Source organism: Acanthochromis polyacanthus, chromosome 10 (genome assembly GCF_021347895.1).
Source record: "Acanthochromis polyacanthus isolate Apoly-LR-REF ecotype Palm Island chromosome 10, KAUST_Apoly_ChrSc, whole genome shotgun sequence".
Lineage (NCBI taxonomy): Eukaryota > Metazoa > Chordata > Actinopteri > Pomacentridae > Acanthochromis > Acanthochromis polyacanthus.
In genome coordinates, this window is record NC_067122.1 from 37,230,725 (window position 1) to 37,248,130 (window position 17,406).

General features: G+C 39.8%; 1 protein-coding gene across 1 annotated transcript in view; it reads right to left on the bottom strand.

Moving 5' to 3' along the window:
- Positions 1 to 17,406, bottom strand: part of il1rapl2 (interleukin 1 receptor accessory protein-like 2) — a 592,872-nt gene that overhangs the window by 187,542 nt on the left and 387,924 nt on the right. The window contains 2 exon segments of the mRNA XM_051954972.1: positions 16,093 to 16,246; positions 16,339 to 16,525. Of these exon segments, the coding sequence (XP_051810932.1) occupies positions 16,093 to 16,246; positions 16,339 to 16,525 (341 nt within the window).

The window sequence follows — 17,406 nt, forward strand, 5'->3', positions numbered from 1 at the left end:
GGGACCATTCAATAATTCTATATGTATTTACAACTTAGTAATCACAAAAAAGCATCACTTAGTATTTCTCTGACATCAACACGCATAATCTGTTCCCAGAATTTCCCAACAAGTTCATTGTTCTGATTCTTTTGTCACACACAGCACCACTGACAACATCTGTGAAGCGTACTATTAAACCTTTATGAGAAATCATTTCATATAATAACCTTTCTGCACGATTTCTAAAACAGTAATTACACATTTTGTAAACCAGCATTTTCCCGGAGCAGTAAATTAAAAAATGATTTGTTTATCATGAAGGAAATCTCCTTGAAGCCCCTCAAAGTGAAAGCAGAAAAATCGTTTTCCTCTTCATTTACCAGTAGGGGAGAATTTCCTTTCAGATTTTGGATTTGATTGAAGTGAAAATGTTCCGAGATTCAGTCATCTGTATCACTCCCAGGTGAAGAAGCTCCCAGTACCTTGATCTCAGGACCTTTTTAAAGAAACACAATGGTGCCCTGAGCCCAAGCAGCAGGGATTGTTGTGGAGATGCAAACCCAGACGATGAAGACTAAAACTGGCATCATACATCTTTTACATGTTACAGTGAAAACGCCCCGAGCTCTAACTTTAAAATAAATGGCTTCTTCCTCACAATCAGACCAAAACATCCGCGGAAGATTCGTGCTTTTTTCCTCTTGATTATCTCTTTCCCCTCTGTCTGCTGCCATCCCTCCGTCTCGCTTTCAATTTAAGTTGCAAAGTCATGTTAATAGTGAGTGTGTGTGCATGTGTGTACCAACTTCATCAAGCTCCTCTGTCTTTGGAGAACAGAACCAATTTCACAATGAATTAGGAGGTGAGTCTCTAACTGGGTCACGAGCCCTCACCACATTTGCACGAAAACACACTAGCAGGGACACACAATACGCACCGAGATGCACAAAATACAAAGAGCGAAGAGACAGATGGAGCAGAAGGAGGAGAAGGAAATAATGCAATAATGAAAGAAGTTTACAAAGGGATGGAGGAGAAAAGAGAAGCGCGAGGACAGAGACACAGGTGGACAAAAGACAGACGGATGAAGACAGATAATCTTTAAAGAGAAATGTTTTGGAATCTGTCCTGTGTCCTTCACAGAGTGTCAAAGTGTGTGTACAGGAGGGATACGGGGAAGTAACACTGCATTAGAGTGAACATTACTTCACTGAGGCAACAAACATTTGCACAACAGCAAATTACCTCCCCTTCTTTGTTTCTCCTTCGTTGTCCTTCTCTCTCACACAAAGATGTACCTCAATACAGAAATCCTCAGCAGTTAAATTTAGCCTGAATGCTGTGTACTTTGCTAACACACATTTTACTTTGAAATGCCTCTGAAATATGGATGAGACTTTCTTTTTCTTTTCTTTTTTTTTTTTGAAAAATGGCAATGGGTGGAAAGAGAGAGAGGAAAAGAGAAGGAAAGCAGAAAGAGACTGGTTTAAAGATAGCAACTGTTCAAGACAAGTAAGTGCAGATGAATAAATCCTGAAGATGAATGTTAACTGGATTAGTTCAGATAATTAGCACAGAAAGACAGCACAGAAGAGTGAGGTAAGTCATAGAGCACAGAGCAAAGATGTGCTCAGGATAAATGTGACATGCAGAGCTGGCACAATTGCATACAAGGTCACTCAAAGAGATGGTAATTCGCTCCAGGTGGCTTGATGTAAGGCAAACACTGAGTGAGCAGAAAGTATTTCTGCTTGTGCAAAGAAAGACAGCATGTCGCCGGTAGCAACAGCCATCACCTGTACTTGCTCTGAGATGGGGTGCAGGGGTTGTTTGTGGCATGTAAACACGAGATACACTGTAAGTTCATATAAACAGGCCAGAAAGCAGAGTTAAGATATAAGTTCATCAAGTAGCAGCTGATGTAATGCATTATTTACAACTGTAGGTGGCAAAATTCATTATTTACAACCACAACACATGGCATGTTTGCATATTTTTCACAGGGTCACGAACTGCTGGTTTTCGCTGAACATGCATGTAGAAGTTCTGAAACTGGTGAGGGATTTGGTGAGATGACATGATTGAACTGAATTTCCTCTCAACCTGGCGTCCCCCTGCTTCTTCCCCCAGTAACAGATTGGGTCTAGTCTGCATTCATCCTCTAACTGGCTGATATTTGTACAAGTTAAAACGATCTACGGCCCTGATCGTGGCTCTGAAATATCAGTACCCTAAGTGTGCAGTGTATTGATGAATCCACAGCGCTTCAAGGAATGCATAAAGTTTAAAGACGTCTTTAATCGTTATTTTAACCCAATGAGACCCACACAGTCTCTGGGCATTTCTTTGTCTCCCGTCATATTTTTCCTTACTAGAGGCTGATTTTTCACTGCAATATGAAGTCCTGTATCTCTATGGAAACAACACAACCATAACTAGAAGGAGAGAGAACTCAGAAATGTCTGGTGTGCAGAAAGAAACTGTATAATTAGAAATTACAGAAAAGAAAAAAATCTGAATTTCAAGAATTATTTATTTTACAAGTGCAAATATGCTACCATTTAAAAGTTTGGCTTCACTTAGAAATGTCCTTATTTTTGAAAGAAAAGCAGCTTTGATTCAATGAAGATAGCATTGGGACTACAGGTGGAAACTAGCTTTATAGCTAAAACTGGTACATTTACAGAAATGTTGATTAATGTGCACTGTCCCTGTTCAAATAAACTAATAAAATAAATAAATAAATATTAATTAGAAATCCAGTCTAGACATCGCTAATGTGGTAAATGACTATTCTAGCTGGAAATTCTTAATGGAATATCTCCATAGGGGTACAGAGGAACATTTCCAGCAACCATCACTCCTGTGTTCTAATGCTACATTGTGTTAGCTAATGGTGTTGAAAGGCTAACTGATGATTAGAAAACCCTTGTGCAGTTATGTTAGCACATGAATAAAAGTGTGAGTTTTCAGGGAAAACATGAAATTGTCTGGGTGACCCCAAACTTTTGAACAGTAGTGTCGGTGCTACCGATGCTGAATGCAAAAGGGCGGCTGATTTTGTTTCCATTTATGCTCCATATCTGCTCTGTGTAAACACAGCCTGCAGATCAACTGAAATTTCCCGAATTTTTATCATGTGACTACTGATTACAGCTGAGTCACCCATGACTTCTCAGTTTAGCAGTGGAGTACAGAATTTTTTGGTTTTGTACAGATTCCAGTGCAACCAGTTTATTGTCGCTCAATGTTTAAAACAGGACATGTAGAATATAAATCTTTTGATGAAATATATGAAATAAAATAGCACATTTTTAAGCTTAGAGTTACTTAGGATTCCAAACAGAACTGTATGTAACACACGATTAATTTAAGACCATCAGAAAATTAAAAATTTGGTGATTGTTTCGGTTTTTACAGTCTCTAGCTTAAATAAATGGTGTCATGTGGGCAATTTTTGAAAAGATAGCATGACTTTCAAACCTGGCAGCATGTTTTGGGGTTCACAGGGTTAATACACAATCATAAAAAGAACTGTAGCAGCATGTACTAACATGATTTAAAAATGTTTAATAGGGCAGAGTGAAGTGCTCCCATTAGAATATCATCTCGGTCAAAAAATATCAAATTGCCATCACATAGAAAATGACATTTGTTTAGTGTCACACAAACTGCAGACACTGTCATAGTGTTTCCTTTACAGTGGAGATTTAAAGCCATGCAGGTCGATATAAGTGTTCACAGTTACTTTGGTTGATCTGGCTACTCTGGTGGAGCTGAGCTGAGAACTGTGTGACTCCTATGAAAGTAAAAGTCTTTGCAAGTAGCAGGTTGAGCTGTGCAGCTAAACGAACAGGAGGGAGCTGTCAGCGAGCTGCAGTTTGTATTGGCCCACACTGTTATTTAAGAGGTCAAATCAGGCAGCGTAAGTGAAAGTGTCGAAGTAGGTGGACTTTGGGACTTTGAGTCGGCTTCTAGAAAAATGTCTCTCAGTTCTGGTGCTGTCATTTATAACCTACAGTCTCTCCGAGGCCGACTTTTATTTTAAATCAACATGGTTCGGCGGCTGAAAACCAATAACAACACACTCTTGGCAATTTTGTGAGAAAACAGTTGTGATCCCAAAAACGTGGATCACATCACAGCGATGCCCTCGATTTGCTTTTATTGTCTACAGCTACAACAGCTGACCACACATTTTGGTTTTCTCTCTGTACTGCACACATACAGACACAAGCACACACTCAGCATCAGATACATCATGCTTTGTACGTGCACGCTCCCAGGCAAACACACACACACACACACACACACACACACACACACACACACACACACACACACACACACACACACACACACACACACACACACACACAGATATATAGCAGCGCTGTGGTGCAGCAGGCAGCAGATTGCTCCTGAAGGCAGCTCAGGGCAGGTGGAGCTCTTCACTGTGAGACATGACAGATATAAAAACAAAATTAGAGAGTTTAGTCTGTTTCTAGTTTTTTGCCTCTGTCTGTCTTCAGAAACAACCTTTAATGAAAAACCTCTTTCACGTCCTTCAAGAACCAGTTTTTTCATCATTTCAGTCAACAACATTGGTGCCTCGATTGATTGTGAAAATGAGAATTAAAGTAAAGGGAAAACAGAGGATAGTTTGTTATGACCTTTAATTTTTTTTTGTTCATCTTTGTCATTTAATTTGTGATTTTCCAATTATTTTTTTGTAGTCTTTTTAATTGTTGCTTCATATTTTCAATGCAATTGCTTTTGATTTGTCGTACATAATTACAAAGACACAATCATTAAAAAAACATTTACATATTAGAATAAAATTAATTACGTCATCATTTTAACCTAAAGCATTCACCAAATGTGTGAAAATAAAAGTTGTATAAACAGCATTTGTGGCTTGAATGAAGAAACAGTTCCGCATCTCTCTTCTGTTTTACTGTATTTATTCATTCCATCCATCCATCCAGTATCAGTTTTTCTTTTTTAATAAATTTGCAAAAATTTCTACATTTCTGTTTTTTTCTGTCAAGATGGTAGCCTAGCCATGCTACACCCATGTTTCTGACGGCACAAGGGTCTAGGCACGCTCGACAGGGAGGGAGGCGGGCTAAAAGGTTGTCTATCAAATCCCTCTGCAGCAATTGGGTAGGTATACAACCAATCAGCACAACGAATAGGCTGACATAGTTCCGAGAGCACCGGTGGATTGTGGCTAAGTCCCATTAGCTTCCCAACCAGCGGAGCCGCGGAGCCAACTGGTATATTAAGGATTTGCCATATCCCGTTGGCATAAGTCCAAATACGTCTTTCTTCTCAATGAAACACTTCAGTGCTGTCCTTTGTTTATCTTTCAAGTTGAATTTTAGCGTCAAATCTTTAAGGGCTGTGGCCAAAGCCGAGTCGAAAGATAACTGTTTATTGTGCGCCGGTTGTTTCTGTCAGAATCGTCGCGCCTCTGTCGTCACTTCGTTACGCCCGCCTTCTGACTCTACACTTCATGGTGATTGGTCCGGCCAGTTTTAGGAGAATCCAGCCTCGAGCCTTATGGAGGGTAACTAGACCCACCCTGGCAGAGAATTAAATTCGTTGCCGTGGGTTGTCTAGCGCGGCTAGGCTATCAAGATGGGGTGCTGAGTGTACATTAATGAGAAATAAAATGAACTTTTTTGATTTTGGCAAATGGCTGCAATGAAACAGAGAGTGAAAAATTTCAAGGGGTCTGAATACTTTCCGTACCCACTGTATCCACCATTTAATCCTCATCAGGGTCATGGGGGGCTGGAGTCTATCCCAGCTGACTGGCCCCGAATTTCCACATAACTCGATCGCGCCGCGCAATGGAATGAAGCGCCGCTGTCTTGCTCCGAAAGTCAAAGCACACTGCAAGCGCAGCGCAGCGGAGCGCCGTCCGGATGGGGAGGGCTGCTCCTCAGAGAGGCTCTCGTGTGAATAGCGATACCACGCAATAAAAACACATGATATAAGCAGAAAATAAATAAACCACACCTCATTTCGCTTCTACAAGGTCGCTCTGCTTGACCCAGCCACATTGCTCTGTGATTTATAGTACTTCTAGCATGGTTGAGTACATGATTTATGTTTTGATCTCAAATGAGTGCTTTTCTTTATCCAATAGTTAATTTTGTATGGTCTATTCTATATAAAAAAACGGTAATTTCTCTTGTCCATGGCGTCGTGTTGTATCTGGGATCCTGTTGACCTGATGCTTGTGCCTTCGGAGGTGTAATAACACAACCCGGTCTCATGGGGATTCGTGAAACTGTCACGTAAGTTTTAGTTTCGGTTTCATGCGCACCAACACGATTTCGTCATGTTTTTCGTGCTGCTCACCACGAAATGTTTTTCGCTGTGGTAATCACATCTGAAAGTGGTTTATACCGGCGGATTCATGACGATCTAAGCTGTCCATCGGCGTATACTGCTTGTGTGATCGCGTTTGCGGCCGCCGGCCGCCGGACATTCTTGAAATTCCTATGCAAATTGGTAAGTGTACCACCGGCTTATGGTTAGGTTATGGTTAGGTTATGGTTAGGGTTATGTTTAGGAACGATGTCATGCAAAATATAGCGTTGGATTCGCAACGGTTTTACATTAAAAATATAATATACACATTCTTTTGAAATACGTTCTGAGTGGCACGAAAAGTCCGCCGTTTAAAATACATTGGTGTGCATTTCGTGGTGAGCGGCACGAAAAACATGACGAAATCGTGTTGGTGCGCACGAAACCGAAACTAAAACTTACGTGACAGTTTCACGAATCCCCGTGAGATCGGGCTGGTTGAAAACACAGCCGCCAGGATGCCAGTGTTGGTTGTCTTTACCGCTTTAGACAGAAACATCCCTATAACTATCAGGTGGATGGGCATTTGTTCAGACACTCATGGTCCCTACAGGATCGGGCTGAATAACAACATATAGGAAAAAATTTCCGTCCGAGAGGTCGTGCATTGTGTTTTATTTTGAAAGTTCCGGTTTAACTTCCTGTCTAGTGCTTTCTCAACGACAGTGAATTTACGAGGTTTTGAAGCGGCGGCGCAGAAAATAGAACTGAAGCGAATCTCCAGCACTGGCGCTTCAGAGACGCGGCGCTGGCGCTCCGCAGCGCGTGCAGTGGAAATTGTCTGATTGAAGAGAATGGGTTCTAAGTGCTGCGCAGTACGATTCAAGAGCGCGGTGCGGCGCGGCGGTTTCGTGTTATGTGGAATTTAGGGATTAGAGTGAAGGTCGGGGACACCCTGGACAGATTACCGGTCTATCACAGGACTACACATAGAGACACACAACACACTCACATTCACACCTACGGACAATTTAGAGTTTGCTTTTTTCATTAATTTATTTACTTTTACATACATCATTATTATCTAGTTTATCTCACCTTGTGAAACTTCAAATATCACAAGATCAACACTCCATAGTCCTACTAACAGCTCTGTAAGACTGTGTGTGGCCAAGTTTGACACAGGTTTTGAAATGTATCCCTTTTTCTCAGGTTTTCTGCCCTTTGCCTCTTTTTACATACATATATTAATGCAAAAACGTAATCTGCTTCCTCTTCCCTATATTTTTGGAGCTCCTAAATGCATCTTTTTTTAACCAATGCTCTCAGCTCAGCTGTCATTGTGGGACCTAAACTTGCCACTTCTGTTCTGTAATGCCAGTTATTTATACATGATGCACAATGCACAGTTTCAAGCGCTAGATTGTATTTTTCTTCATTAATTCCTTTTTTTCTACCTTCTTCTGTCTTACTGTTTCTTGTTCGTTGTCTTCTAACTCTCTTTGTCTTGGCTATTTTTCTGTTTTCGCTCTCTTCCACTGACCCCGAGTTATCCCTGATCTGACCTGCTCAGCTTTGTTCTAGCCAACGGATCCTGTATGTTCTTCATCTGTTTCTCTGTGCGTACTTCCCCAAGTATTTGTGCATATGGATGCATCCCCAAGGCTACAACTGTAATATTACATGACTCTGTACTCTGCGATCACTGCATAGATCACACTGCATTACTAACAAACTGCATGTTAATAGGGACAAGATGAGGATGGACCATTGAAACAGCAGCAGACACAAGAACATCATCATGGAACAATTAATTACGCTAACTACAGTATTCATAGAAAGACGGCAAGTTTCCTCCAAATGGCATCATCAGTCTGATATGTTTGCGTGAATGATTTTAAAGCAGCTTCTGCCTTGGATCATTGACCCCACTCTGACATTTAGTACAACTACAATAGAGATGGTAATAGCAGATTCATCCATCATCTATTCTGTCTGCTTCATCCTGCAGAGGGCTGAGGAGTGATGAACTCTATGTCAGCTGGCAGTGGCTGAGAGACAGGATGCACCTGGACAGACCTGTAGTCCTTTGCAGAGAGATATAGTGCTATGCCCTTAAAAAATTACTTAAGGACCTGTATCAACTACATAAACAAGAGAAACACTCAGAGAGCGCAATACTCCACCAAGGCTTCTCAGTTGTTGTATCATTTCTGATGAATGAAATCTTTAATAAAAAATTACCTGGCAGTGAGCACAGGCATGTGTTATGCTTGTGTACATGATGTACGGATACCAAATCGCATGAACTAAATATGTAGCAGGCGGTGGGAATTGATGGGACTGGTAAATAATTTAATCAATTGTTTCTTGTATGATGTGAGATGGATAAGTCCCGATAAGTCCACAGCGGTCGATTTGTAGTAGAATGGCAATCATGTGATCTTCAGCAGGTAGCTGACGTAGTGTTCACTTGTTGTCATAGTTAAAGTGACACTGTGCCGCTGTGCTGCTATCTCACAATGATACAGAAACCTTAAACAAATCCTTGGATCCAGACTATAAGCCATATCACTGCCAAAATCTAATCACTTGGTCCTTGTGTCATTTCTGACCTTCCCTAAAAATTTCATCCAAATCCGTAACTCCATTTTTGAGTAATGTTGCTAACAGACAGACAGACAGACAGACAAATGTAGGCCGATCATTACATAACTTGTTCCCTGACAGAGTAATAAATGTATGGTTACAAGATGGACTTTACTGATTTGGATAAACCTGTAAAGTTACAAACACTATTTTGACAGGTAGGGCTGTCATAACAATGCTGGAAATTGCATTAAATTAATATTACCTAATATAATACATTTTGAGTTGCGTAACTTCAACTCAAAATTTTTAGTTGATTTAACTAAATTCAAGTTGAGGCAACTTAATGAATTGGCTCTGTAACTTGATATTTCTTCATCTTGGATCCAAGGTTTCTACGTGCCTGGATGATCTCAGATGATTCAAGATTTAAAAAGCTAATTTCTCTGACTCAGACACTTGTTGGTTAAACAGAATTTCGTTAGAAGTTATCATAACTCAAAAACATTGTTCCTTTCATTATTTTATTTTAGGCCAAACTTTTTTTTTCCAGAGTGTATAGTACGTTCAGCTCCTCCTACAAACACATGGCATGTGGTTTTGTTATACATTCAGTTTTAGTTTTCCTCCTGTTGACTGCGGTGCATCTCATTTAAAGCTCATTATATACATTTGAAATTGTTTGGTGACTCCTCACATCAAAAATGACAATCTAATATTGATCTGACTGATGTGATTTGTTTAAATTGTCAGTTTTGTGTCCACTAAAGATGACATAATCACCTAAAGTAGGCATTTCTAATCAGGAAAGCTCTGTAGACCAGAATTTAGTGCTGCACTCTCACTCCACAGCTGCTGTAAACTTGTATTTTGTGAAATGTTTGCAGTTAGGTTGTTCGGCTGCATTTTGCCTCCCAGCTGCTGTACAGTATCTACAGCTACATGTCCAGCAAAGACACGTGCAATGTCTGTTGAATTTTCTTCTAATAAGGACACTGACTAGTCAGTAGCAGAGCCAACAGTGTCTCCTTTTAGTTCTGGTTCACAATTGCTGGTGCTACTTGAACAGTCTGGTACATTTCTCATCCTCACAGACAGTTTTTCTTCATTACTGGATCCAGCTTATGTAAGTTAGGTCTTACTCATCGAGTCCACTGTCACTTCTATCTAAATTTCACAGATATTCACATATTCTGTCAATGAAAAATAAGTTCATAAATGGAGATAATACTTACATGTATAATGCTGTGCAAAAATGACCTCCTAGGTGGTGGGACTGCTGACATCAGTTGTATGAGGGACAGTAAATGTTTATTTACACTCACAGTTGTCAAGAACCAATGTTAAGTGAAATATCCCATTGGAAATACTTGGGGTCATTTTTGACCCCGCCCATGGAAGAGTGGGGTACTGATACAAAAACTGATTTTTTTTAAATTAATGAAAAATGAATAAAAATGCAAATGGCATCATGTCACAAACATGTTTTATGAGGAATACCTGGAATATGAAAATATCAAAACTTTTAATCTTAAAGATATTAAGGAATAACAACCTCTGGGGTCAATTTTGACCCCACCTATGCATCCTAGAGTTAACATTGATTTTCTCAGGTGTTCAAATACTTATTTGCAGCAGTATCATACAAATAAATTGTTTAAAAATCATACACTGTGATTTCTGGATTTTTTTTTTTTTTATATTATGTCTCTCACAGTGGACATGCACCTACGATGAAAATTTCAGACCCCTCCATGATTTCTAAGTGGGAGAACTTGCAAGATCGCAGGGTGTACAAATACTTATTGGACCCACTGTATATACTTCATAGAAATGATGTTTCTATTAAAAAAAACCTACATTCAAATAGTAGTAATGGTGATTTGAATAATAATATTGAATCATCCAGTCAGCAGTTACATTACGCTCAACATGTAATTGGGAAAACAATAGGTTCTTTGGAAATATTATTTCTACAAAACTGGTTTGACAAGGTTTTTTTTTTTTTAATAAATCCCTATAACAGAAAATAATCCCAAATTTTGCACAATTAGTCTACCAAGGATATCCCAGGGTTAAGAACTGAGCGGCATTGTAAACACCAAGAGATTTCCAAGCTTTACAAAGTGAACACTTCCCTCGGGTACAGTGGTTAATTAGAAGCGGTAAATATTTAAAAAGTAACAGAGAGAGGCCTTGAATGAAGCACACAGAGTGCTACGTTACAGCATTTCCTCACCAATATCAGCTTTTTTCCTCAATCTATTTCCAGCACTACTTTTGGGCTAAGTGTGTTTTATTGGAATCAACATCATAGCCAACAGCTGATCTGGAGGCTCTGCCGGCGTCTTCACTTTAATCTCCATTTAATGTTGAAAGCATGATGATAAATCCTGCTGCCAAGAGACAGAGCTACCGACAGGATCAAGGACAGAGATGTTTCGCCAAGGCCTGGCATGCACTGACAGATGTCTTGGGGGTTAGTTTCACTGAACATTATATACTATGGAAGTGAGCAGAAGCAGATACTGAGCTGAACCTCCAGAAACACCCTTATTCCAGCAAGTGAGACAGATGGATCCTTCACAACAGCAAATGTTGCTCCTAAGATACTGAAGTACCATGACATGGTAAATCTCACATGAATCTGCAGCTAGTCGCATGTAAATGAATGCACACGTAAACACATACATGCTTGCTGTAGGTCATGGGTGTTGGCCTGGAATTGCAGGAGAACTGGCCCGAAGCTCTGCTAGTATAGAAACAGACTGAAAGAGCCAACGATATACATATAGATTGATGCAGAGGACGGAAAAGAGAGGGTGAAACAGTAAGAAGGGTCAGAGAGAGATTCTGGCTTCCTAAACAGGACAAGATAAATTGGCCTCACAGCAGTTGGCCTGAGCGGCATCCAGATGACACACACATATACACAAACACTGCGAGCTCGGTTCATTCATGCTTACACTGCATCACTGAGTTTGTCTATCCCCATATGTTAGGGAGCTTTCCTTCTCATTTAGGAAATTCATCTGATAAGGAAAAAAAACATATGTAACAGCTGGCAGGAACTAAAGAGCACACAATTAAAGTTGACATAAAACATAAAACTTTGAAGTTAATTCTACAAAGAAACAAACTGAGTGTTTCAGTGCAGTATCCTCATGATAATGGAGGTTTGTCCAGGGAGAAAACAACTGAGCATCACAGTTACTAAACCTGGTAATTTACTCTACATTATCAGAGTAATATAATATAATATTTTTAAACACATTTTGCGTATTTTTTGCCCTTGAATCTATTTTTTATTTTCGACAACATGAATACAAAAATCTCCTCCTGACTTCTGATATGTGGAATTTTTATTTGGCGTCACTTTGACATGTACAGTATTCCACTTCACTAATTGTGAAAAAGAAGCACAAATTGTTGAAAATATTATCATGGTTTATAGGCTATGTTTGATTTCACGGAAGGTGTCTTTTTTTAAGTAATTTTGTTGGTTCTTTGGCCTTTATTATAGTGCATAGTGGAGAGGGAGAGAAAAAATGTAGGGGGAAGGAAATACATGCAGTAAATGTGTATGGCTCAGATTGGAACCCGTGACTGCTGCCTGGACAATAGCCCTTGCATATTGGTTGCCTCCTCAACCTGTTGAGCTTCAGGGCCACCCGCTGATGCTGTCTTTTAATAAAATTTTGGCTGACAAAATTCAAATCATCTACACCTACAACAGCTTTAAAGTTTCCCTGTATTTATCTCTTACTTTAAGTAGGTTGCCATTAAGTTTGAGCAGTCATTACATCAACAGTATTTTGCCAGTACAAGGCTCTGAATGCTATTAGCCCAAACACTGACCTTTACCACTTGTCATCACTTGCATAACTGTGCTTTAAGATGGGCAAATTGTTCCCACAACCTGGCCAGATGTCATGCATTCTGATCAATGACAAACAGAAAACAGTTCAGGTGACCTCTTGTGATCATGTGAAATCTCCTCCAGTGTCATCCAGTCCAGTATGACGCCGAAGCTTGTAGTAGATCAACTGGTTCAATACAGAATAGCAAGTCTGTTTTGCCTCATTTAGGTATAAAACAAGTCTGTCTCAACAAATGGAACCCATGATCTTTTCCTGAACTGAACCAAATAGCTATTGTGCCTAAACTTAACCAAACAGTGACTGAAACTAAAAAAAAAGAGGGAACAAAGTGAAACAAACATCTAAAAATAGCAGCATACAAATCTATTAGATTACAGTCCAGCAACATAGTCCAAATGCCTCCGGCACCATTATTGAGGTTATAACTGCATACTGAGGCAAACAGGAGGTGAAGATACTGAAAAATAATAATAACAAATGATAGCAGTCATTTAAAAGGTCGATGACATTCAGCAGGTGATTGGCAATGGAGGACAAAAGGGGTCAAAGGGGGATAGTTTCTTTCTGAACTAATTTACTAATCTCCTTGCTTTGAAGTTGTTCAGTCACTTAAAACAGTTTCAAGTACCTTATTATGCACTTTGTAATTTCCTCTGATCCATAAAAAGGCTGAAATGTATTAGTACACAGCGTTATGTATTACATAAGAGATCACTACTAGCACCAGTCAGCCCACCTCCAGCTGTGACAAGCTCAGGTCTGTACTATGCAGCTAGACAGAAACCAATTAGAGGTAGTTAGCAGAGCTATTTAACATACCTCTCACTGTACTGTTTGGGCTATGACATATATGACTAGATTGGACCAACATTCTAGCTCTTCATGTCGATTGGGAAAATGCAAAACATAATGCAAAGGAACACAAAACTCAAAGCCAGCTGACTCAAACTATATTTTGAGGGAACATAAAAGTCATTCTTTAAAAAAAAATCTCACATTGTGATCCTTCATGGGCCCGTTCCATCATTTCTGTACTTCATTTTACAGAAAAAGACACTATAGGAAACTTCTCTCCAGCACACCTTCTATTACTTCGTATCCTTCACATGCTCCATTGTGAACAAGGCATTCCTCCTGTCCTTTGAGTTCTCTTTTTTTTTTTACAGTATTCTAGCCCTGCATGCTGGAGAAAAAGAATCGTATCTAATGACAGTGCTCCGCATTGTTAAGTGTAAGTTAAGATATGTTCCAATGTGACAATTCTCCATGGGAACCGAGAGAAACTCTCTTTTAACAGCACTTATGCAATAAACGCACAGTGAGAAAACGTAGAAGAATGGCTGTGATTTCCCATGTTATCTTCCTCCACAGGAGAGAGGGCAGTACATGAAGGGAGCTCAGGAAATGTGGTAGGAAATAATTCTTTGAAAAATGAAGCAGTGCCTGTTCATATCAAGAGCCAGCTGTACATCTGAACCGCAGCTCCGTGTGGAATCCCACAGCTGAAGCTGTAGGATTCCAAAATGCAAGAGAAATTGAGCAATAAATGTTATAGGGCACACTCTAAAGGGATATTGTTCAAGCTGGATCCACTTTCACTCCCTCTCTGCTTATCACATCACATTATGTCAGTCGAGAAAATCAGTCAGCGTGTTTTCATCTGAGTGTGAGTGCAAATAATGCAGGATGTGTGAAGCACAGGCGGGCTACATGTTTAAGTATATGTGCCATAAAAAAAGTATGTTATCATTGCTCATGGCCACCAACAGCATACTGCACATGGCACAACAGCAAAACACGAGTGTGGGCATAATCAAGGACTGCATTCCCTTCACCCAAACACTCACACAGATGGAAGTCCTCTTACACTCACAGCAGCACAGTGCAGATGCTACTGCAGAGGCAAAGTTAAGTCAAAAGCCACTGAAGCTGGAGGGCATCTAAGTTTAATCTGAGAATAAGATAAATAGATCAAATTGAAATACACAAAATGGTGTCAGTGTAGATGTACTGTGAATTCAAGAAAACCTTAAAAGTGTTGCAGTAGCATCCATCTGTTGAACAGTATGCAGATTAAAAGCAGGCAGAGTATATTTTGCTACCATGTTTTATGTCCACTCAGTCTCTCTGGAGGTAGTCAGTTTACCCCAGAAGAATAAGCGATGATCATCAGTTAGACAACTTTTTAAAATCAGTTATTGAATATAGTGTATAGTGTATACCCACATCCTACCAGCATATTCTGCCAGTCTGTTGACTAAATGGGCACCTAATACCCAATACAGCACCTGACCAACACTATAGGCCAGTTCCACCCCATTTCATCCCCACCATTATACCCAGTATAGAATAATCTATATTGCTACTGGCTATGCCCTATTCACTACTGAAGAATTCATTTGTGGTGTACCACCAGGCTCACTTTAAGGACCACTGCAGTTTTCTTTTTACACAGTTGACATCGGTACATGCCCAGATGGCAGGAAAAGTACTGCATGTCCAATTGTCTCTGTAAATCATGGGTTGTATTATTTGGTCCAGTTAATTCCATTCAGCTCATCCAGTATTAATATTCTTTTATTCTTTGGCTGCAAATATAAGGGTAATGTTCTCTCCTCAGCTGTTCTGCAGAAAGTTCACCACGCTTTGACAACTATAGCTTACTTATTCAGAAATTACACTTTCCCTGAACTGCACGAATACTAAATCTCAACAAATTCATGGAAACATGACCTCATCACCCAATTTTATCCTCCCTGCACTGGCAGTCAGTTGGTGTCAGGACGGATTTAGAAATTTCACATTTGTGACTAAATTAGGCCAGGCCACAAACTGTATCACTGAACTCCTAACCCCTGCATCGTCACTTTGCAGTATTTCCAGCTTGAGGTCCTCTGACAAGAGTCTCCAGGCTATTTGTAGTTCCAGGCTAGTATCTAGAGGTGACAGAGTCTTTGCCATTTAATCATGATCTCATTCTGGCGAGTTCAATCCTCTTCTATGTAGTTCATGCACATCCGATACTTTCTCATTCTACTGTACAGTGTCCTGTCCCATCCAAATTTATTCAGCCTCATCCAAATACATGTATTTTCATGAATCCATCCATCCATTAATACTTCAACGCTACATAGTATTTCTGTGCTGATCTTGCCAATGTACATCAAAACTCTGCTTAAATGCATACTTTAAAATAAATGTTGTCTCCTTTTCCATGTTCTGTAAATTCATCATCTCTCAAAACCAAACACTTCATTTTTTTTTTTTGCTTTGCGGGACCTTCCAGCCATCCAGCCATACATGTACCATGTCCTACCTGTGACTTTGAGTTGTGTTGTCCGTCGCACCAGCCTGGATCCATACTGTAATTCACAGGTGTAATTCCCCCCGTCGCCCTCCTCTATCTCAGGAATCCAAATATGTGTGGTGTTAACGGTGATGGAGCTCCTCCATTCAACTCGCTCACACTCCTGACAAGAGATACAGGCAGAATTGATTTGGTTACAACCGTCTACAAAAGACTTCTTCTAACTTTTTGTTCTTTTCTGTGTTTGCGTCATACCTTATACCAGGTCATCTGCGGTTGTTTGTATGGAGCCAAATAGTCTTCTATATCAGGGCAGTTAATCATTTTGCTGTGGGTTATCTCGGCTTTCTCCAGGTGGCGAATTTTGCTACTGAAGCATTTCCCCTCGTCGCTCTCCTCCACCGTCATTGACATGGACACTTTCATGCAGTATGTAGAGTTCCTGAACAGATGACAAACACACAAAAAGGAAAAATGTTGTGAACGTTGCCCTTGAAACACATTGAAATGCTTTTAAACTTCTGCCTCAGAGTTCTTGAGAAAAGAGGGAACACAGAAAAATGAAAAATCAAACCTAAAGTTCTAGATCTTCATGTAAACTATTCAGCATCACAAAAATACCACATACATTCAGTATTTCTAACTAAGGTCAAGCATCCTCGAATCAATCTGAGTGGGTTTGTTTTGAGCAGATTTGTTTATCCACCCAATAGTTAACTATCACAGTGACATGACTCATTCCTCCATTTGTCCAAAAGTGACACACTGTGTGAAACAGTCTGAGAGCTATTTTCATGGTGAGATAACTGAGTAGACCCTTTGGCACTGGTGTGGGTATTCTGGTGAAATTATAGGCTCTCTGACACCACAGCATTTCACCGACATCATTGTAGGAATCGGCATGGAGAAGAAATTACAGGTTGTACAACCTCAAACATACGTAAACAAAACATTGCTTTATCTGAAATTATTATTATTCTGTGAAGGAGCACTTTCAGGCAATGTGAAGACAAAGAGTTCCTGTTATTGTGTGTGACATATTTTGTCTGCAGTTAGTCCTCATCCTAGTTGAAGACAAAACTGTCAGGATCCGTCTATTCGAACAAAGAGTCAATGTTAGCATTCAGCATATTGGATGGGCAGGAGATTAACTTTAAGAAACAAAATATCAGTCCTTGCTATTAGTGATTCTCCATGAATCAAAACACAAAAAACAGCTAATTGTGGTTATTTCCTTTATATAGAAATCTGTCACATCAGTCAATAGAGATGACAACTGAATTTTAGCAAAGGGTAAAGCCACTTTAATTAGAACCTACAAGT